Source organism: Chiloscyllium plagiosum, unplaced genomic scaffold (genome assembly GCF_037043375.1).
Source record: "Chiloscyllium plagiosum isolate Xiang-an unplaced genomic scaffold, Cpla_swu_hap1 HiC_scaffold_11, whole genome shotgun sequence".
Lineage (NCBI taxonomy): Eukaryota > Metazoa > Chordata > Chondrichthyes > Orectolobiformes > Hemiscylliidae > Chiloscyllium > Chiloscyllium plagiosum.
This window is the reverse complement of record NW_028270149.1, coordinates 85,977,871-86,001,586: the sequence shown is the minus strand read 5'-3', so window position 1 is coordinate 86,001,586 and position 23,716 is coordinate 85,977,871. Positions and strand designations below refer to the sequence as shown.

The 23,716-nt window shown below is 42.3% G+C and overlaps 2 protein-coding genes across 5 annotated transcripts in view; one reads left to right on the top strand and one right to left on the bottom strand.

The window, feature by feature from the left end:
• Positions 1-22,668, bottom strand: part of LOC148148873 (interferon-gamma-inducible GTPase 10-like) — a 30,009-nt gene extending 7,341 nt beyond the window's left edge. The window contains exons 1-2 of one of the 4 annotated variants that reach the window (XM_087992272.1): positions 3,704-3,796; positions 1,537-1,590 (exon numbers count right to left, since the gene is read on the bottom strand). Coding sequence is in view for 1 of the 4 variants with exons in the window: in XM_087992270.1 (XP_087848396.1) it covers positions 22,547-22,620 (74 nt within the window). In the remaining 3 variants the exon portion in view is untranslated. Of the gene's footprint in view, positions 1-1,361; positions 1,514-1,536; positions 1,591-3,703; positions 3,828-22,546 lie in introns of those variants that run through there. The other 3 variants (XM_087992270.1, XM_087992271.1, XM_087992273.1) reach the window with 3 other exon arrangements.
• The window catches only part of LOC122557057 (sodium- and chloride-dependent neutral and basic amino acid transporter B(0+)-like), a 46,342-nt gene continuing 26,156 nt past the window's right edge, over positions 3,531-23,716 (top strand). The window contains 5 exon segments of the mRNA XM_043704307.2: positions 3,531-4,502; positions 4,505-4,557; positions 5,089-5,242; positions 6,827-6,958; positions 12,214-12,381. Coding sequence (XP_043560242.2) covers positions 4,451-4,502; positions 4,505-4,557; positions 5,089-5,242; positions 6,827-6,958; positions 12,214-12,381 — 559 coding nt within the window. The 5' untranslated portion in view covers positions 3,531-4,450.

The following is a 23,716-nucleotide window of genomic DNA, read 5'->3' as shown; positions in this document are numbered from 1 at the left end:
TGATTGCGTTGACTGTTTCTTTTTTGATTGATGTAAGCTGGGATTTGAGGTTCATCCTTGTTTCCCTATGAACAGATTGTGAGGTTTGGGGGTCTGACCTTGCCGCTCCTTTCCCCTGTAAATTGCTGTTTCTTATGTACAGCTGTTAATGGTAACCAGTGCAAATTACAAACAAATAGTTAATTTCAAAAAAAATCAAAAAAACAGGAGATTTAGTCTCCTCAGTTTAGGGGACTGACTCTGTGTTGGCTGGGCCACAGTCTGTGTGTTACTCTATTGGTTTCTGCTTTTTTTTAAGGGAGGGAAACCTGAGTCCTGAACTGGCTGAATTATTTAGCCAGTTTGTTAACTGGAATTCCTTCTTTATTGAGGGAAAAAAATGTAAACAGGAGATCCCCCTCCACCTCTTTTGATTTAATCCCTGCCCCCCTTCACTTTTTTGATCACGGCATTGCCCTTTGAGAAGGGTATCTGCTTGTCATTGGTCATTACTGGTGGCAGAATATGAATAAAGTTTTATGCACTTGTTGTTCTTCAATATGTCCTTGCATACGATGTGGATGCTGGGAAATTAATAAGCACTACTGCTGTTAGGTGGTCATGTGGGGCTTTAAAAAAATATATAAACAGGAGATTTAGAATCTCCTCAGTTGAAGCGACTGACTTTGAGCTGGCTGGCTACTGGCAGTGTACTGTGCACAAGTAAATATAACTGACTTGGTGATTGGAATACCCAGCCTCTGTGCAGTTATTTCAGAAAGTCTTTATCAAGCCTCTTCAAGGAGATAGTCAAAGTCCTTCATTCTATCCTCACTATTGAAGTTTCTCATTTCTGGAACCATTCTTGGAAATTGCTTCTGTAATCTCTTCAATGTGTTCACATCCTTCCTATAACACAGTGCTTACAACTGTAGACTGCAGTACAGCTGAGGTCAAACAAGTGTCTTGTACAAAAACACCATGGGTCAGCACGGTGGCTCAGTGGTTAGCATTGCTTCCTCGGTGTCAGGGACCCGGGTTTGATTCCAACCTCAGATGACTGTTAGTGTGAAGTTTGCATGTTTTCGCCATGTCTATGTGGGTTTGTCCTGGGTGGTCTGGTTTCTTCCCACAATTCAAAGGTGTAGGTCAGGTGAATTGGCCATGCTAAGTTGCCCATAGTGTTAGTTACATTGGTCAGGGGTAAATACGGGAATGGGTCCGAGCGGGTTACTCTTCAGTGGGTCGGTGTGGACTTGTTGGGTCAAAGTGCCTGTTTCCATACTGTAATCTAATCTGAACTTGCTGGAAAAACTGAGCAGGTAGGTACCATCTGTGGAGAGGAAGCAGAACTGATTGTAGCTCAGTTAAATTTGGTATACCTGTTAAAGATTATAGTGGGAGGGTGGGAGAGTGGGGAATGACTGTCCGCGTTTACGGCTCCTTCATTCTCAACATCTCTTCCCCAAAGTCCGACACTTCTCCATGCCTGTTCACATCTTCCCTCCTCACTACCCAAGACTCCAGCCACACCTTCCTGGTCAGGTAGCACTTTACCTGCACTTCACTCAATCGAGTCTACTGTATTCACTGCTCACAGTTGGGTCGCGTCTACATGGGGGAGATAAAACACAGGCTGGGTGACAACTTTATAGAACACCTACATTCTGTGCACAGGAATTATCTTGAGTTTCCAGTTGCCTGCCATTTCAACAAACTAGCTCCCCTTGCCACTCTCAGTTGGTCACCAGCAAGGTTAATTTTTGAAAGGATCCCTTCCTTGTAGTTAGAAGTGTTAATTTATAATTTTCAAAGGAGTCAATGTAATCACATTGATTTTAGGAAGAGATTCTGTACTGACACTGCTTAGGGCAAATTTGGTCCAACTTTCTCCTTTCGCCGAATGATTTTTGTTTAAAGGCTATGAATAGTTTTTGTCAGTTGCTTTTAAAGACAGCAGACTCTGGTGTTCTGGCAGATCTGATAGTGTTGTCAACCAAACCTCCATCACTTTGGTGATTGTTTCATACCTCACTGAGGTAATGTTTTGGAAATCAAGTCCTGATATTCCTGGAGCCATCATGGAAGTTAACTTTCAAAACTATGGAAGTTAACTTTCAAAACTATGCAAATATCCCCAAATTACAGATAAAGCACCAATCAGGTCTCTGTTCTGAATAAGAATCACTATCTATTACAATCAATTAGATTCTAGCTACAGCGCAATAGCTATAAACCCTCAGCATATAATGCAACAAATAATTCAAATTCACTTATTAACTTCCCCTAGCGGCGCACACATACCCTCATACATAAACACTGACACACATGCAAACAGACACACAAAGGGTAAAATAGTTATTGATGGAGGAAACCAACAGGAAAGGGAGTCTTTTTTCCCAGGTTCTATTGCTGAGATAATCCTTGTGACTCTTCTGTTAGCTAGAAAACTGCCTCAGTCATCTTTCTCCTGAAGCTTCCTCCAGTTAGTGAGAGATACAAGGTGGCTGGTTCAGTTCTAAAAGGTTTCTGACTTATCAATTAAAGGTCACCGCTTAAGGCAACCATTGCAGGAAAGAGAAACTGGTTTTCTTCAGGCTTACAGTAAGTTTTGACTAGAGGGCTTATGCCCGAAACGTCGATTCTCCTGTTCCCTGGATGCTGCCTGACCTGCGCTTTTCCAGCAACACATTTTCAGCAGTAAGTTTTGACTGCAGAGAATAGACCGGCTGTTCCTGAGTTAGGGAAGATCTAAACACTTAGCGCTCTCTCTCTGTAACTTGTTCTCAGCCCAAGTGGTTCAGTTACCTGGGAACCAATCATTTGTTGGGGTCTCAGTCATCAATAACTGGTCTTTAATCCATTGATCAATTATCTTCCTACTGTTAGCAAAAGTTGCTTCTGTACATCCCCTCAGCTCAAAATTCTCTAATTCTGTAATTACTACTTTTCCAAACAGTCATTTGCATGATACTTGGTGTGGGTATCATGTATATTATTTTAAAAACTGCAGCCACCCTTTCAAACACTAATTTTAAAATAACTCTATCATTTCAATCTGTAGTTTTTAAAATCACAAAATAAAAAGACTCAGTTCTTGCAATTGGCAATAGCATAATGGGACTTTAATTGTTCCAGGTTGGACTTTACCTGCTTTTTGTGCACATGACATACCTAGGCAATTTTCAAGTTTATTTGCATGTCATGGTCACATAGTCATCACTGATAAGAGCTATTCCCATACTAAATTACAATGGAGGGATCCAGAAATGGAGTCCCAGGAAATATGAGCATGGATCTGGGAAGTGGCAACATGGTCATGGACTTTAGATAATGAGAAAGTTGGAAATGGAACATTAGTTTACACAAATGGAGTCAAGGGTGGTTTTTAAGGAGAGTGGGGGTGGTGGATAAAGTGGCAGCCCCAATGATAAGATGGAACAGTTAATGATATGGGAGAGATGAACGGAAGTTAGACAGCCAGAACAGGACTGAGGCAGCAGGAGCAAGATGAACTCGGAGCTCATAAAGGGGGACAGAAGAGAAAGGAGTGAAAATGTCATTTTGCAACTTTCACTGACTGTTTGTCTGTTTTCAGAGCCTACCCAGCACTTTCTCTGAACTCTGCACTTCAGCTTTGCAAATTATTGGCAAGGAACTGAACAGTACACGGACATTCCACTCACCGAGATCTGACCCCGGGGTGGAAAAGGAAAATACTCACTTTGTACTGTTCCTCCACTGCAGATTCAGAGTGTTTTTGAAGCACGGACACCTAAAATGGCGATGTTTTAGTCCACATTTAGCAGCTGCAGGAGCTTTTGGAGAAAACGAAACTGCAACCGAAGAATTTATCAAAGGCAAAGGGGAGGGCTCAGAAAGAACAGGGCAGGAAATGGAGTTCATATGCGCAGTAACACAGCCAGCAGCAGAACAGTTCACTGTAACACTTTATATAATTAAAAACCGTCTGCCTTCAGATATAATTAGCGATAATAGTTCAAGATTTCTTTTACATTTTTATTAGTTGGACATCAACTCGGACAATTATTTTATGAGCTTTATTTTCACGTCTTTGTTATCTGGTATTGGCTCAACGAGCAGAATGGTCACTGTTGAATATTACACACAGTCTGAATTTCTGTGAAAGAATTTATCCTGTTGCAGCGAGAACTCAAGCTTCCATTTTTAAGCAAACACACGGAGTTTTTATTCTTTGCACTTTTTAAAATTAATGCAGGGATACATATATTTAAAATGACAGCATTCAGCATCCCTTGCAGGTAGCTTAATGGTCTTTGTTTCCATTTGCGAAGATCACTCAAATAACCAGGTTCGGTCTGTATCCCTGAAACCTTCAATAAACAGAACTGGAGATAAAAAGGCCAAATTACGATTGTGGAGAGGTCACTGCTTGGTGCAAGATTTACTAATTCTTAACTAGTGTGTTGGAATTGGACAAAGTTCAGATATGCCCCGAATTTCAACCCCTGAGCAAGAAGCGTTTGTCATTGCCCACAAATGGCTTTGACGCGGTTCGCAGAGAATCGCTACCAGGCATGCCGTCCGAAGGACAGGGTGAGCATTTTGTCAAAACAAGCCAGCCTGTTGATGTAAAAGTCTTGAGAGGTGCCAATGATTTGAGGATTTTGATTTTTGTTTTGTTAATTGCAGAGTGCCACTGTGAAATCAAGTACATTTCCAAATTTACTAATGAAGTTTGCTAATGAAGACCATTGCAGTGTTCCTGTGGTGGGACAAAACCGTGCGTTCTCATCTTAGTGGCACAGTGGTTAGCACTGCTGCCTCACAGCGCCTGAGACCCGGGTTCAATTCCTGCCTCAGGTGACTGACTGTGTGGAGTTTGCACATTCTCCCCGTGTCTGCGTGGGCGCCCTCCGGGTGCTCCGGTTTCCTCCCACAGTCCAAAGATGTGCAGGTCAGGTGAATTGGCCATGCTAAATTGCACATAGTGTTAGGTAAGGGGTAAATGTAGGGGCATGGGTGGGTTGCGCTTCGGCGGGTCGGCGTGGACTTGTTGGGCCGAAGGGCCTGTTTCCACACTAATGTAATCTATTAGAATGTCTAACTTTCCTCTCTGTCTCTCAGACTGTCACTAATGATCCTGGAGAGGAAGGTGATGAGAATGTGGAGCGAGGTAACTGGTCCTTAAAGACTGATTACTTGCTGTCGATGATCGGCTGTGCTGTGGGTCTGGGCAATGTCTGGAGGTTCCCTTACCTGGCTTACAGAAACGGAGGAGGTACTGTATACAGGTCCACAATACAGAGGAGGGCAAACAGAAGTAAATGAAGGGATTATTAAAGAATTTAAATTCAATCTACTTAACAAGGTAAATGGTATGATTTTGGATAATGCTGAAAGAGGGAACAATGACTGGAGTATCAGTTAGAATCTGTTCTGTGTTTAGCAATATATTTTGTGTTGTCATGTGGAAGATATGACCAGGTGCTAATTACTACCCATTTTTGAGAGGAGGAAGACAGAGGCTGAGACTGGAGAGAATTGCAGGTTAAACCAGTCTTGGGTGCTGGTTCCCTTTTCACCAGGTGGATGTTAGTGAGTCGGTCACTGACACTCCAATGTGAGCTATTGTCAATTGATGATTTAATCACTTTGGGTATCCTTTTAAAAAAAATAGTCTATTGTGTGGATATTCTTGGGGGAGGTTGGAAACACTGTTTTACCAAATAGAGGATCCAAAAGTCTAAGGACTTCCTAAGGTAACAATTCATTTTTCAGTAAGAATGGATCTTTAGAATCAGCCCAGGGTCGAGATGCTTGTTTCTTTTTTCAGCATCTCTCTGTCATCATGTGTTACATTACACTGCCACTGATATTTGCTTAGTCAGGTATTAACCAATCACCAAAAAGGAACAATAGTGAAACTGCTCGAAGGCAGGAGTGCAGTAGGTTTGGAATTGAGACTCATGTCATTACAGTTCAGTTTTATTTTGAACACTGTAAAAGGTGCAGGAAACTCTGGTCTGGGCTCTCATCAATAACCGCACGGTGGGGGGGGAGAGAAAATGGCCGGAAAATGATGAGGTAGGATCCACTCCAAAACTAACTTAAGGGAAATTTGCAACACAAACCCTAAAACTTGATCTACAGAGAGGAGAAAAATTCAGGAGTGCTGTGTCATTTGATGGCCCACATTTCTGATTTGATGTCATCATATCCCATTTGAAACTCTATAGTTTCAAAGAAACAATGAACCCTCCATTTCCTGGAACATTATCAATGTACGATATCAATGTCTGTGCCAGGATTACAGATTGTATTTTCACCCTAGCAATGATCTATAATAAACTGAATTCTTGTTAAGCAGAAGAATCAAAAGTTATTGAGGATAGATGAGAATATGGAATTCAGATTTCAAACAGCCAGCCATAATCTTGTTATAGAGTCAATTGAGTCATGGAAACAAATACTTTGGTCCAACTAGTCAATGCTGACAATTTCCTGAACTAAACTAGTTGATTGGCAGAGCACAGTCAAGGGGCTAAATAGCCTAATAAAAGCAAAATACTGCAGAAGCTAGCAACCTCACAGGAAGTCTGAAATAAATAATAGGCTAAACGGTCTTCCTCCTAATTCATACATTCACACAAATTCCCTGTAAACTGTTTGACTATGCTGAAATGGACCATTTTTTTTTTGTTTTGAATTTAGATGCTGAATAACCTTGCATTCTGGTTTTAATGTTAATATAAAATGGAGCCATTTGTTTCTTTCTTTAACATCCACTCCAAAACTGTAAACAAGACAGGTGAGTCCAACATTAATACAACCTTTGTCAGTTTTTATTTCCTCTCTTTTCCAGGTGTGTTCCTTATTCCCTACACTCTCATGCTGGCACTCATTGGCATACCAATGTTTTTTCTGGAATCTTCCTTTGGGCAGTTTGCCAGCCTTGGACCTGTCGCAGCCTGGAAAGCTGTGCCCATGTTGCAAGGTTAGGGTTTATTCAGCAACATAAGGCTGGCAACAATTAAATTGAGTAATTGGGAGTAATCTGAATTAATACCACACATTTTAGAGTCATGTGCAAAGTGAAAACTACAGCTTTAGTGTTTAATCATGCTAATATCCTGTTTGTAATTTTATGATCAGAATGCTGTTGTACTGCCCAGAATCTATAATTTACCTTACAGAGAGAGACACATGCAAATGCAATCAGATTTAGACCAAGCACCTCTGGAACTCTCTGGTCATTTTGTTCTTAATACTGATGCTGTTTTCATCTAAATGGGATGTTGACTAATTTGTTTCTTTCAATTGCAGCAACTAGGGTTTCCTGATGTCATTGGTGGGGATTCATGGGATGTGGATGCTACTCGCTGGGGCTGCATTCATTGTTCATCCCTCATTATATTTGGCATGGGCTGGTTGGACTGAAGAGTCTGTTTCCATGCTGTATGACTCTATGACTGTGGCTTTATAATCTAAATCTATAATAGGTTCTCAGCACCACACTCCTTGCTAACAGCAGCCGCCACCATTTCATTCCTCATTGCCCTTGAACCAAGAATCTCATTAGACCATTTCAGAGAGCAGTTAAGAGCCAACCACATTGCTATGAGCCTGGAGTCACATGAAGGCCAGATTGGGTAAGGGCGGTAGATTTCCTTCCCTAAAGGACATTAGTGAACCAGATGGGTTTTTCCAACAATCGATAATGGTTTCAGTGTCACTGTTTGGAAAGTGCTGGAGTCCAGCACGTGGATGAACAAGGCTGCCCCTGGTCTCTGACTCTTGCCTGAAGGACAGGAGGGAGGTCAGATGCAATAATGAAACATACCTGGCTAGAAGTGGTGGGGGCTGCCGTTAGCAAGGAGTTTAACACTGAGAGCCTATCGTCTGATTGTATAGCCATAGGCATAGAGTCGCACTGCACGGAAACAGATCATTTGGTCCAACCAATCCATGCCGAACATAATCCTAAACTAAACCAGTCCCACCTGCTGCTCCTGACTCATCCTCCAAACCTTTCCTACTCATCTACTTATCTAAATGTCTGTTAAACTTTGTAATTGTGCCCACATCCATCACTTCCTCAGGTAGTTCATTCCACACATGAACCCACACTCTGTGTAAAAAATTACCCTGCATGTCTTTTTAAAATCTCTCTCCTCCTGCCTTAAAAATGTGCCCTCTAGACTTGAAATTCCCCATCCAGGGGAAAAGACACCTCTCATTCACCCTACCTGTATCTCTCCATATGGTCACCTCTCAGCCTCTTACAGTCCAGAGAAATAAGTCCCAGCCTATCCAGCCTTTCTTTGTAACTCAAACCTGGCAACGTCCTGGTCAATCTCTTCTGAACTCTGTCTGGGTTAATAATGGACCAACCAACCCAACCACCCTGTAGCTCAACATTTCAATTCCCCCTCCCACTCCACCAAGGATATGCAGGTCTTTGGACTCCTCCATCGTCAGACCACAACAAAACGACGGTTGGAGGAAGAACGCCTCATCTTCCGGCTAGGAACCCTCCAACCACAAGGGATGAACTCGGATTTCACCAGTTTCCTCATTTCCCCTCCCCCCACCCTGTCTCAGTCAAATCCATCAAATTCAGCACCGCCTTCCTAACCTGAGATCTTCTTCCCGACCTCTCCGCCCCCACCCCAGTCTGACCCATCACCCTCACCTTGACCTCTTTCCACCTATCACATTTCCGAAGCCCCTCTCCCAAGTCCCTCCTCCCTACCTTTTATCTTAGCCTGCTGGACAAACTTTCCCCATTCCTGAAGAAGGGCTTATGCCCGAAACGTCGATTCTCCTGTTCCCTGGATGCTGCCTGACCTGCGCTTTTCCAGCAACACATTTCCAGCTCTGGGTTAATAATATTCTTCCAATAACTAGGCGGCCAGATCTGGATGCAGTATTCCAGCAGAGGCCTGTAAAACCTCAAGATGACTTCCCAAATCCTATACTCAAAGACTGAGCAATGAAGTCAAGTGTGCTAAATGCCTGTTTAATCACTCTCTGAAAAAAAAGGTCAAAGTTCATCACAGTTTAGTTCATGACTCTGGGCTTGGGGAAAGCCAATTTAGGAACGATGGAACACTTGGATGATGGAAAGGTTTAATGATTTCATTGGGTCAGGAGAGGAGAGCATTATGTCATGTTCAGGTCACATCCAGCGTTCTTTGACTTCATGTCCAGCACTCATCTGGTCAACACACAACATTCAAAATGCCTGGAGCAGGATGTGTGGCAGACAAATCTGCCCTCAGTGTACTTTTATGTAAAGTGAAAAGTTTTATAAGTTGCCCTACCATGGCACTTATATTAATGACAGAAATCATACATGATAATGAAACAAAAGGTCAAAGTTCATCACAGTTTAGTTCACAACTCTGGGCTTGGGGAAAAGCCGATTTAGGAACAATGGAATACCTAGATGATGCAGCCAAGATAAGACCACCATTCTGGCATGACAATGCCAGACTGGGAGAGGCCAGCCCAAACCCTCTCTGAAACTCAATCATGAGGGCCAGCAATCAGAAAAGGTTCACCCCATGATCAATGAGGAGCTGCTCCTTCAATCAAAGATTCTGTCTCGCTCCTCCAATCACAGACTCCCACTTTCCCACTTTTGCTGCTCCTCATGAGACAGGATCTCTGATTGGAGGAGTGGTATGGATAGGGTGGGAAGGAATCTGTGATTGGGGGAGCAAAGGAGAGACGGAATCTCTGGAGGCTCAGCTCCTTACAGATCATAGGATGAACTTTCCTTCCAGTCTTGCAGAACAAGATGGTGTTGAATGATAGTAGAGAATGCCATTATTATGAAGTCTGCTTCAGTGAGGTGAGTGTCCATTAAGGCTAGGCTTGAGTTTTGACCAGGGAAAAGCTGAGGGGAATGAATGGAGCAGCTGGCTAATTTTGCATCACTCCACCTTTGTTTTTTTATGTACAACTCTTGAAACTTGAGTGAAAACAATATCTGGGTTGTCTCCTGATTTTACCATATGGGAAAAGTTGACAATTATGTACTTATGCTCATATGTTCCTCAGCTACCACAAGTCCTGCAGTTGGATTTGGACCCAGAGCTTCTGATGCTGTGGTGGAGACACTGCCCACTGCCTCACAAGGCTTCTGACATACAAAAGTGCTCCCATTCCAAGTTTAAAGTTCTTTTATTCACTTCTGAGCAGTTAACCTTTCCATTAGTCAGATAAATTGTTTTTAACATACATTATTTTCAGAAGCACATTTTCTGTGGCATTGCTCACAGTGGTCAGATAGCAAACTCTTTTATAGAAGCAGAGACTTGGCCCATCTGCCCCTACTGCATACTTTGCTCCACAGAATTTTGTTTAGTTTATCCTGTTAAGGCCAGATGGGTAAAAAGCCTCTCCACAGATACATTTTGAGAATGATTGATTGCCTCTCTATAAGTTGTTTTTCCTCTTTAGTCTTTCACGAGATGGGAGCATTTCTGGCTTGGGCAACATTTATAGCATCATAGTCATAGCGATGTACAACTTGGAAACAGACCCTTCGGTCGAACCCGTCCATGCCGACCAGATATCCTAATCCAATCTAGTCCTAAATGTCAGCACCCAGCTACATCCCTCCAAACCCTTCCTGTTCATATACCCATCCAGATGCCTTTTAAATGTTGCAATTGTACCAGCCTCCACCACTTCCTCTGGTAGCTCACGTACCACTCTCTGCGTGAAAAAGTTGTCCCTTAGGTCTCTTTTATATCTTTCCCCTCTCACCCTAAACGTATGTCCTCGAGTTCTGGACTCCCCGACCCCAGGGAAAAGACTTTGTCTATTTATCCTATCCATATCCCTTATAATTTTGTAAACCTCTATAAGGTCACCCCTCAGCTTTCGACGTTCCAGGGAAAACAGCCCCAGCCTGTTCAGCCTCTCCCTATAGCTCAAATCCTCCAACCCTGGCAACATCCTTGTAAATCTTTTCTGAACCCTTTCAAGTTTCACAACATCTTTCCGATAGGAAGGAGACCAGAATTGCACGCAATATTCCAACAGTGGTCTAGCCAATGTCCTGTACAGCCGCAACATGATCTCCTGACTCCTGTACTCAATACTCTGACTGATAAAGGAAAGCATACCAAACGCCTTCACTATCCTATCTATCTGCGACTCCACTTTCAAGGAGCTATGAACCTGCACTCCAAGGTCTCTTTGTTCAGCAACACTCCCTAGGACCTTACCATTAAGTATTGCCCATCTTTCATTGTTCTTGAGCTGAATGGCTCTTGAGGGCATTTGATGGCTATTAAGAGTTAGTCACAATCTGGAGTCACATGTAGGACTGACCCAGTAAAGTTGGTAGAGCTCAATTAGGTGAGCGTTAATTCTTGATGTTTATAAAATTGAAATTTCACTACCTGTGAAATTCAAACCCATGTCCCCAGAGCATTATCAGAAATCAAATAACAAAAGCTCATAGTCCAACAGGTTTATTTGAACTCACAAGCTTTTGGGGCACTGATCCTTCGTCAAGTCAAGTCACTTTACCCGATGAAGGAGCAGCGCTCCGAAAGCTTTGTAATTTTATATAAACCTGATGGACTTTAACCTGACGTCATGTGACTTCTGGTTTTGTCCATTCCGGTCCAACTGGCATCTCCACATCGTCCCAGAATATTACCAGACACTTCCACTACACCACCACTGATTCCTACCTTCCACCTGGTTGTGAATGCATGACTTTTGCACACACCTCTGACAATCCGGTGGAACAATAACTGGCTGATTATTTCTCCAGTTTGCTTTATATCATTCACGTTGTGACATCTGAAGACTGGTGAATGTAAATATATATAAAAATGAAATGTAACTTGTATCACGCTGTAAATAACTCTTAGAGAATTGTAGACATCAGTATAACAGTAACTAATGGTAATGAAAGAACTAAAAGAGCTGTGAATGCTGGAAATCTGAAACAAAGAGTGAAGTTCCTGGAAAATCTCAGCAGGTCTGGCAGCATCTGTGGTGAGAAATCAGAGTGAATATTTTGGGTCTGGTGTTCTGAGGAAGGGTCTACTGGACCCGAAACGTTGACTTGGATTTCTCTCCACTGAAACTGCCAGACCTGCTGAGATTTTCCAGCAATTTTTACAATGAAATAAGATTGATTTATTTTTTGACCATCTGAATCCATGTCCAAGAGTTTATTTCAAATTAGTAGCTTCAGCCTCTTCCTCATTCCATTTAAAGGTGTGGGTATAACCATGGTCCTTTTCGGAGCAATTGGCAACATTTCGTACTGCGGCATCCTCGCCTACAGTCTGTACTACCTGTTTGCTTCCTTCCAATCACCCCTGCCGTGGGCAGACTGCTTCAGTTGGTGGGGAGCAGATGAAACATGCAGCAGGACCCCCAAAGGTACAGTACTTCTATTGGGGAAACTATAGTCACTGACTGTTCATTCTGCCAGTCTGAATGAACGAGAGAAATGGACAGGAGTTTTAGTGACCATCTTCATTGTGATCCATGCAGCAGAAAGACTCGGATAGAAATCAGCAACAGTAATGTTGGACTGGGTGTTAGAAGGAGTACATCGGAGTGGGCTGTTCAGATTAGTGTGGTGCTGGAAAAGCACAGAAGGTCAGGTAGTATCCAAGGAGCAGGAAAAACGAAAAAAGCGCCACTCTAATCTCCCACATTGTCAGTACCCACTTCCGCCTAATGGGCAGTTGAGTTAGCCCCACTGAAATAATATGCAGTTGGCACTACAAACAGGTAGAAAGCTGAAATTGTCCTTCCTCAGTGCAGAATCTCAAGCTCTGAAGCTGCTGGCCAATTTTTCCAATCGACCTGACTGTAAGAGCGCTCCATTGTGGTTACTGCTGGGGCTGCATGTAGGCTGCAAATCAAAAAAGACAGATCCAGGTGCCAGAGGAAGCTATGACTGTTGGGCAGGGAGAGATGCGAATGACATGTAGGGTGGCACTGTTGGGTTTGGAAGTGCAGGTGGATAGGAATGAAAGAGATGTTTGTCTTTTGTTGGATGCTGGGGTTCCCTTGATCAGCAAAAAGGCACCCTCCAATTACAGCAGCCATCTGCATGTGCCAACTGTGTTATGGTGTGGGACAGGTATTTGGTGGTAGGTTGAGTTTTTAACAAGCCAAATGGACCTGCAAGTATTCGTGATAGTGGGCATGGAGAAGATGTTTCCACTAGCCGGAGAGACTCGGATCTGGGGGCAAGGTCGCCGAGTGATGGGACGATCCTTTAGAATTGAGATGAGGAGGAATTTCTTCAGCCAGAAGGTGGTGACTCTATGGAACTCATTGCTACACAAGACTGTGGAGGCCAGTTCATTGAGTGTATTTATGACATAGATTAGTAAGGGGTTCAAGGATTACAGGGAGTCGGTAGGAGAATAGGGTTGAAAAACATTAGCCATGATCGAATGGTGGAGCAGGCTCGATGAGCTGAATGGCCTCATTCTGCTTCCATATCTTGTGGTCTGATGTCTTATTTGCACTTAGTGCACAGGTTACTGATCTCAGTACCCACTGACCCTCTGCCTCATGTGGAGGTGAGCTTTGGGATGTGTGGGGAGCTGCAGGGCTAGCTTGTCAACCTATATTGCATGATGCTGCCACTCTCCCCAAATCCAAAATAACGCAGTGGCGTAAAATATCCAACTTATTGTTATTGAGTCACTGGAATTGCAGGATAATGAGCTGTAAAGGTTTATGAACAAAAGTGGTTTGCAAGAACCAGTTTGTCTCCCATAGAGTTGCTCTTTCTTTCTGTAACTGTGTCTCGCTGAATATTTTCTTGTTTTCTTCACTTCTGCTCAATGGATCACCAGGATTTAAATTGGGAACATGTGCATCCTCACTCAGTGTTAACATCCTGTTGCACAAGTATAGGGCCTTGGATCTCATCCTGTGCAGTGTATCACAGGATCCTGTGCAGTGGCCCACTTTTAACCCACTGGGTCTTGAGGCGAATCTGGGGTCTGAGGAGTGCAGAGAAGGTTAAGAGATCAGGAGGGTGGGAACAAGGGCTGTGTGGGGGTCAAGGTCCACTGGAAAACTCTGAGATTGAGAAAGACAGATTATTTTGGGCATTTAGGGAGCTAAAGGATGAGGGGGATAATGTAGAGCTGTGTTAAAAGATGACCTATGTTACAAGATCTTGGATTTGGGGATTCAATAGCCAATTGCTGCTCTCATTACTATCTTCTTTATATAAGCAATGATATATTAATAATTACTTTGATCGCACAGACCAATCGTGTCAATGAAATATCATAGACATTTGTGGGTATTGTTTATATCTATACGTAAGGTTCAAATGTGATATTTGAGAGCAAGAGCTAATTCCGACTGTTGTAAGTGCAGTGTATTATTAACTACTAAACCATACGCATATAGGATTTATGACTATTTGGAAAAAACATATTGATTATGGATAGTGAACATGGATTTGTGAGGGGCAGGTCATGCCTCTCAAGCCTTTATTGAGTCTATAAAGATGTGATGAGACAAGTTGACAAAGCTCGAGCAGTGGATGTGATGTATATGGATTTCAGTAAGGCCTTCGATAAGGTTCCCCACGGTAGGCTGGATGTCTAGTACAGAATTGTCGGGCCGAAAGAAGACAGCGAGTGGCAGTGGATGGAAAATATTCCAAATATTCCGCCTGGAGGTCAGTGACCAATGATGTCCTGCAGGGATCTGTTCTTGGGCCTCTAGCTTTTGTAGTTTTTATAAATGACTTGGATGAGGAAGAGGAAGGGTGGGTCAATAAGTTTGCTGGTGATGCAAACATCGGTGGTGTTTTAGATAGTGTCAAGAGCTGTTGCAGTCTACAACAAGATGTTGACAGGATGCAGAGCTGGGCTGAGAAGTGGCAGATGGATAAATGTGAAGTGATTCATTTTGGAAGGTCGAATTGAATGCTAAATACAGGTTAAAGACAGGATTCTTGACCATGTGGAGGAACAGCAGGATCTTGGGGTCCATGTCCATAGATCCCTCAAAGTTGCCACCTAAGTTGATAGAGTTGTTAAGAAGGGATATGGTGTTTTGGCTTTCATTAACAGGGGGATTGAGTTTAAGAACTGCAAGGTCCTGGTTATACCACATTTGGAATATTGTGTCCAGTTCTGGTTGTCTCATTGCAGGAAGGATGTAGATGCTTCAGAGAAGGTGCACAGATTTACCAGAATGCTGCCTGGATTGGGGGGCTTATCTTATGAAGAGAGGTTGAGTGAGCTCAGGATTTTCACACTGGAGAGAAGGAAGAGAGGTGACTGGATAGAGGTGTACAAAGTAATGAGAAGCATAGACAGAGTGGACGGCCAAAGACTTTTCCCCAGGGCAGAAATGGTTGTCACGAGGGTTCATAATTTTAAGGTGATTGAGGAAGGTATAGGGGAGATGTCAGAGGTAAGTTCTTTACGCAGAGGGAGATGAGTGCATGGAATGCATTGCCAGCGGTGATGGTAGAGACAGAGTCATTAGGGACATTTGAGCGACAGCGGAGCAAGCACATGGATGGCAGTAAATTGAGGGGTGTGTAGTTTAAGATAAATGCTCAGTACAGCATCGTGGGCTGAAGGGCCTGTACTGTGTTGTACTGTTCTATGTTCTAAACTCAATATACCCTCTGGTGAATCTTCCCTGTCAGTGGAACAGAGTTTGGTGATGATCTTGCGGTATGGGATGTTGGCTGTTGAGTATCGTTCTGAGAGTATAATAATGTGAGGCCGTTACTGGGTTCATCTGAGCGACAGCTCTCCCAGTCTAAGACAGTAGAGGGAGCTCTTTATTCTATTACTTGGTGGCTGTGAAGTGGAACTTGTCCACATTGAATTGAATTTGTCACGTATAACTGTAACTGCAAGCAATACAGTTAAGTAGCATAGATAGTAAATAATAAGTAAGCAGTGGAAAACAAAATCACAGGTACAGGCGAATATTAAGAGTTTGTGAAAACAGAGTTATTAGTAATTTTTAAAGGCATTCTATTAAGTTTAAAGAGTGTAGGGCGATTGTAGGAAGTAGGAAACTTAGATCTGCATGCAGGATCTCACAAGGAGTCGATCATATCCGGTGCCATCTTGCTGTGTTCTCTGCTAAAGTTAGATAAACATTTAGTGAAGGCAGAGGTTTACAAATGGGTGATTACAACTTTGACATAAACTGGGAGAAGCAGATTTGCACATACCAGAAAGATAGTGAATTTCCTGATCATTTTGGGGATTTTGTTTTGCAACAACATGTACCAGAGTGGGCTGTGTTCTGCCTTTTCATTGGTATGTTAATATGCTTTTAAGAAATATGCTCATGATATCATCACTGTATTATGGCATGTGATCTGACAGCATAAATGTCTCAGAATACATCTTCCCCTAGATCACTTGAAGCAGGACATTCTACTGGAAACATGTGCTCTGTTGTAACCTATTGGCTTAATATTACCATAGACAGCACTTGAGTATAATGTTCTACAAAATAGTTGGTTGTAGTAAATGTCTAGGGTGTAGGTTTGCTCACTGAGCTGTAGGTTTGATATCCAGACGTTTCATTACCTGGCTAGGTAACATCATCAGTGGTGACCTCCAAGTGAAGCGAAGCTGTTGTCTCCTGTTTTCTATTTATATCTTTCTCCTGGATGGGGTTCCTGGGGTTTGTGGTGATGTCATTTCCTGTTCATTTTCTGAGGGGTTGATAGATGGTATCTAGGTCTATGTGTTTGTTTATGACATTGTGGATGGAGTGCCAGGCCTCTAGGAATTCTCTGGCTTGTCTTTGCTTAGCCTGTCCCAGGATAGATGTGTTGTCCCAGTTTTTTTCATCTGTGTAGGGCTACGAGGGAGAGAGAGTTGGGTCTTTTTGTGACTAGCTGGTGTTCATGTATTCTGGGGCTAAATTTCATGCAAGGACTGCCACAAACACTACGTAGGACAAACAGGAAGAAAGTTAGCCACCAGGATACATGAACACCAGCTGGCACTCCAACTACAATGCCATAAACAAACACACAGATCTAGATACCATCTATCAACCCTGCAGAAAATGAACAGGAAATGACATCACCACAAACCCCAGGAACCCCATCCAGGACAAACATATAAATAGAAAGCAGGAGACAACAGCTTTGCTTCACTTGGAGGTCACCACTGATGATGTTACCCACTCAGGTAATGAAACATCTAGATATCAAACCTACACCCTAAACCTCAACCTGAGCTACAAACCTTCACACACCTTGCAGTAAATGTTTGTTGGATTCTTTGATTCCACAATATTCAAGACCAGTGGCCTTTGTTATGGAAGGTGACAAATGCATTGTTACATGAGATAAGTTACCCTTTTAGAGGTAAATAAAAATCATAATAGCAGTAGTTACTATCTGTAAAGTACTCCGATATTTGCAAAACAACAGAAAATTCAAACAATGAGAAAGTAGCTCATCGCTATTCAGATTCTGAGAGTCCATGCAGCTACAGAAATCTATAGTTAGAGCATCAATGATCAAGACAACAGAGCTGCTTTCTTCTTCATAAGAATGTATGAACTTTTAAGACAAAATAATTTTCTAAGATTGCCTTAATTAAAAGTAAAACAAAAGAGCTAAATTCTACACATAAGATGGAGCGGAAGCCAAGTGCAGTACAGAAAGCTCGAAAGCTGGATGCTCTATTCCAGAGAGTTGATGTTTAAGTAATAGATTTTTAGAACAACAGTGGCAAGAACTTTGTTCTTAAGGAAAGAGCAGTTTTAACATATGCTGACATTCTATAAGGAACAGTTGTCTTATGTTGGTACAATGCAACATTTTTAAGGCTGATTCATGGATAGCAGAAATCTCATAAGGCTTTGGGCATCCAGTGACACATTTACAGATTTGTAACTGTTTAAACAACCTAGGAAATTATACTTAATCTGCCAAAAGATAGATGATCCTGAAAAAAGAGCTGTAAAACTCAAGCAAAGTGTACTTTCACAAAAATTACAAAATTTGCAAAGTGTGTTTTCCATGGGTGATCTTAAAGACACAATAATGACATAGAAGGTTCTCAAAGGTTAACTCAAGTTAAAACTAAAGTTCAGAATGAATCAAATCCAACTCATGGTATACAGACAACAGACCCAACAATCTACTGACCAGTTTGTTGGCATGAGTATGATTTTTCTGAAGTGGGACTGTCAGAGTAGTTCTTTGAGTTTGACAACACTTAAAGCCTGAAGGGAGGAATTTTCCAGTAAGAGAGAGGGCCAGACATTATATGGCATTACTTAATGATTGATGCAAGTGTGAAGCTACAGCAGCAGAACAACATCACTGTGTTCAGCCAGCACACTCTCTTGCTCTAGTCAACAAAGCACAACCAACCAACAAAATTTACAGGTGTGGTTTGTCACATCTACCAAAACGCTGTTCAGCTTTTCTTAATCACTAAAGCATGTGACAATGAGAGATTTTGCAGGCAGTTGGTTCCAAAGGCTAAGCCTGATCCCAGATCAAAACACAGGAGCAGCAAGATGGTAGTAAGGCAAGGTGCACAAATGTAAACCAAAGTGCAAAGCAAAACTCAGATGACCAAACTTTCCGTATTGTTCACCTCACACACAAACGTCAAAGGTACAAAACAATCAAGACAAATCATTTTTAAAAGTAAGAAAGAAATAATACCAAAAGCTTTATTCCGTGTCCATTTAACACCAAGAACACATGGATATTGTATATATAAGGGGAGAAAGTGAGGTCTGCAGATGCTGGAGATCAGAGCTGGAAATGTGTTGCTGGAAAAGCGCCGCAGGTCAGGCAGCATCCAGGGAACAGGAGAATCGACGTTTCGGGCATAAGCCCTTCTTCAGGAATGGGGAAAGTTTGTCCAGCAGGCTAAGATAAAAGGTAGGGAGGAGGGACTTGGGGGAGGGGCGTCGGAAATGTGACGCCCCTCCCCCAAATCCTTCTTCCCTACCTTTTATCTTAGCTTGCTGGACAAACTTTCCCCATTCCTGAAGAAGTGCTTATGCCCGAAACGTCGATTCTCCTGTTCCCTGGATGCTGCCTGACCTGCTGCGCTTTTCCAGCAACACATTTCCAGCTATTGTGTGTATATATAAGATAGATAGCTTATGTGTTTGTGTACTGATCAGGGATGAATCAGCATGCTTATACTGTGAGATGTACTGAACATACTAAACACTGAATCAAGTTTTCAGTTTAGGAGAATAGACACCATAGAGAAGGGTCTTAGTTTGTGAAGTTGGAGTAGGAGAGTTAGTACACAAGGTTTTAAGGTGTAAGAACTGAGAAAGGGGTTAGACCATCAGAATTGAAAGGACCTTCAAACCATCAGAACTAAAAAGCAGTCTTAAAACTCTAACAACAGGAAAATTGAAACGCGTCAGCTAATTGTAAAAGCCAATTGTTAAAACAGGAATTATATTTCTCTGGGGCTGAGAATCTATAAAGGATATTGCTTGGGAAAGTGTTGACACTTTTGTTTTCCTGCTTATGTTAAAATCTAATATCTCCATACAAAACTTTTTGAAATTTCTTTATTATAAACTTGTATTCTTGTGTTTGGGAGCATTGTCAGCTTTGTGTAAATGCATTCAGTAACTAATCATAAAAGTAACCAACTCCAAAAATAAACCTATGGTCTACCAATCCAGGTTTCATTGTGGGATCTGATATGTCCAGTATTGCCATCAGCTGAGATCAAAACATTTGAAACGTTCCTCGTTTGAATCTTTTATGTTGGAAGTAAAAGACAGAAAAAATACAAACGATATTACACCATACAGGAACTATAAAATGAATTCATGATTAATATCTGAGAAAACGATTTTTCTCTTTTAATACAACAACACCTCAGGAAAGGGTTACCCCTATCACCACACTAAAATTCAGCTGAACCAGCAGCAAGTGATTTCTGTTTTGGCAAATTGATGAGCATTTACACATGGTGTCATGCTATAATGTTCAGTTCATGTCTCTCCCTAAGCCTCTAACTCAGCTCACTATTACTATAGAAAATGATTTCCTTAAACTCATATCTTCATGTTTTGGAGGATGTGTTCTCTGATAGCTTGACAGCCTTCTGCTTCTGGTGTTGTCCTGTAATCAAGAACTGGTCCCAGGAGGACCAGTTCAAAATACGTACAACACAGATGGCCTCCTTCTTCAAGGACCGCAATTTCCCCCCCGACGTGGTCGACGGTGCCCTCCACCGCATCTCCTCCACTTCCCGCTCCTCCGCCCTTGAGCCCCGCCCCTCCAACCGCCACCAGGACAGAAGAACCCCACTGGTCCTCACCTACCACCCCACCAATCTCCATGTACAGCGCATCATCCGCCGTCATTTCCGCCACCTCCAAACAGACCCCAGCACCAAGGATATATTTCCCTCCCCTCCCCTATCAGCTTTCCGTAGAGACCACTCCCTCCGCGACTCCCTTGTCAGATCCACACCCCCCACCGACGCAACCTCCACTCCCGGCACCTTCCCTTGAAACCGCAGGAGGTGCAACACTTGCGCCCACACCTCCCCCCTCACCTCCCTCCAAGGCCCCAAGGGAAACTTCCATATCCGCCACAGATTCACCTGCACCTCCACCCACATCATCTACTGCAGCCGGTGTGGCCTCCTCTATATTGGGGAGACAGGCCGCCTACTTGTGGAGCGATTCAGAGAGCACCTCTGGGCCACCCGGACGAACCAACCCAACCACCCTGTAGCACAGCATTTCAACTCCTCCTCCCACTCCACCGAGGATACGCAGGTCATTGGACTCATCCACCGCCAAACCACAACAACGCGACGGTCGGAGGAGGAGCATCTTATCTTCCGACTGGGAACTCTCCAACCACAGGGGATGAACTTGGACTTCGCCAGTTTCTTCATCCCCCCCCTCCCCCCACCTTGTCTCAGCCGAATCCCTCCAGCCCGGCACCGCCTTCCTGACCTGCAGTCTTCTTCTTGACCTCTCCGCCTCCATCCTACTCCGACCTATCACCCTCACCTTGACCTCTTTCCACCTATCACATTTCCAACGCCCCTCCTCCAAGTCCCTCCTCCCTACCTTTTATCTTCTCCTGCTGAACACTCTCTGCTCATTCCTGAAGAAGGGCCTGTGCCCGAAACGTCGAATCTCCTGTTCCCTGGATGCTGCCTGACCCGCTGTGCTGTTCCAGCAATAAAGTTTCAACTGTAATCAAGGACCTCTGCCCAGCCCAGTCTAGCCCTGCCTTGACTGTTTTTGCTGATGGATACTATCAGCACTTCTGTCATGTTGACTGAATTTCTGAATGAATCTGTTTCTGTTCCCCTACATTGTACTGCAAAACGCAAGTCACCAGACGGCTTATCTTGACAGACCTCAAGATAGTTTTCTCATCATTTCACAGAGATTGCAAAATTTCTTGAAAATGCTGTTTTGAGTTCATTGTTCATAATAGCAATCTGACCTTTCTGAAGAAAATGCAGTTGCTTCCAACTTCAATTCTGCAATCTCATATTATGAAACTTCATCCCACCTCACAGCTCCCCATGGAAAAATACAGTATATGTACTTGTAAAAGGATTTTAATTTTCAATTATTTCCTTTATGATTAGATTAATTCAACTCTGATTTTACTTTGACATTAACTGTATATCTGTGTGAACTGGCTGGATAGAGTGGGTGTGAGGATGATGTTTCCAATGGTAGGAGAGACAAAGACCCAAGTGCACAGCCTTAGGGTAAAGGGAAGACATTTTAGAATGGAGGTAATTAGAAACATCTTCAGTCAGAGAGTGGTGGATCTATGGAACTCATTGCCACGGAAGCGTGTGGAGGCCTGATCATTGGCTGTATTTAAGATGGAGATAGGTTCTTAAGTATCAAGGGGATTGAGGGTTATGGGGAAAAAGCAATGGATGGAGAATGGATGGAGAAACTTATCAGCCATGATTAAATGGCAGAGCAGACTTGATCGGCTGAATGGCCTAATTTCTGCTCCTATGTCTTATGGTCTTACAGTGTATATACGTTTTGACCAAAAATCCTGTTTCCTTCCATGTTTGCTCTTGATAAATCATTCAGTATGATACTGTCTCTCGCTGTGACGTAAAGATTTTTGAATTGGCTGATTATAGCATTACACTTTAACAAAAACCTAATTCCGTTCTGTTGGAAAATTCTGCAAGATAAATTAGAGAGCTGTAATCTATTATAAATAAGTCTGAGTTTTTGTAAATGTCAATATAAAAGTGTTGCATAGCCAATACCAATTTCCACTGTTCAATATTACTTGCGTAAAACAATAGCTGACTATTTGTTTGATTGCCATCTTGTCCTCTTGTAATAAAGCTGCACTAATGCCAATGTCACTGGCATTAACAACCAGTTTGAATGGTAATGTGTAATTCAGTGCTGCTAAAATTGGTGCAACAGTCAGTACAACTTTCAACCTGTCAAACGTATTCTGAAATCACGCTATCATTCATATCTCTTGCAAATATTTAAATAAATTATCAAAGGAAGCAGCATATGCTAAAATTCTGAACAAACCTATGGTAGTACTCACCCACTGCATATTTCTTCTTGTATCCTCTGGCTGCTTAGTTTTGCTTCTATTGGTGCTACTTGGCTTTGTTCCATGATTTGTTATTTTTGCTTTAGAAAATTCACTTTTGAACAAGACCATGGACAAAGTGGCTTTTTAATTTCTCCATTTGTTCATGTGGTATATATGTTCCTCCCAGACATAGCTGATTTTGACCAAATCATAATAAATACCACACAGTTGCATAATTGTCTGATGGCCTTGCTGGTTAATCATTGAAATATTGCTGATGCATTTTTCAACTTGAACTTATATTATACTTTCAACTTATATTGATAAATTCCATCAGGGTTAATGGAGCTGATATTTCTGAGGCTTTATTAGTCAAAGTAACTTGCCAATATCCCATTAATGAATACATTTTTATAACAAACTGTGCTTGTCTAATCCTCTCAATACTGTATATCCCTCCAGTCACAGAATCCATATAAATTTGTCATTTCCATCATATTGACTTGGTGATATTTTATCCAGCCATTGTGATCTGCCTGGTGTTCACACCATCATGCTGAGCGATCCATACCTTATAAGACTCTGTTCAATAATGTCATTGCCAATCATGAACTTGATCTCTTACTTATTTGCGCTAACTTCTCTGGGTTGAGTCTGAAGGGATGTTGATTTATGAGTGGTGTATAGACCTGACCAGACCCCCTGAAAATATTTTAAGGTAGCCAAGACCTTAACTTTTTCTTATATTGAAGGCAGATGTGAAGTGCCATGCTCCAGATGCAATGTGACTGGTCAAATGATACGATGGTAAGCAAAACACAATTTATTTGAACACTGTATTTAAAATACAAACAAAAGAAAATGGAATTTAGAATAACTTAACTTTTGGAACACCTAATTGAATAGTAAATATAGTATCCATTACTGATTAACTGTTCCAAAATAGTAACATCCCAGAAACACACCCCTTGGTAAAAAGGAAAATTCAGACACAGATTCTCACATGCAGTTCTCCAATTCAGGAGGGGAAAAAAAAATCAAGAGAAAATTCAGAGAAAGTTCACTGAAGCTCCCAACTCAATTGAGACCCCAAAGGCTCCTGCTTAAAATTATAAAGCTGAAAACTAGAAAGCCTGAACTGTGAGAGGTGGCCACACCTAGACTGCTTCCATTTTTCCA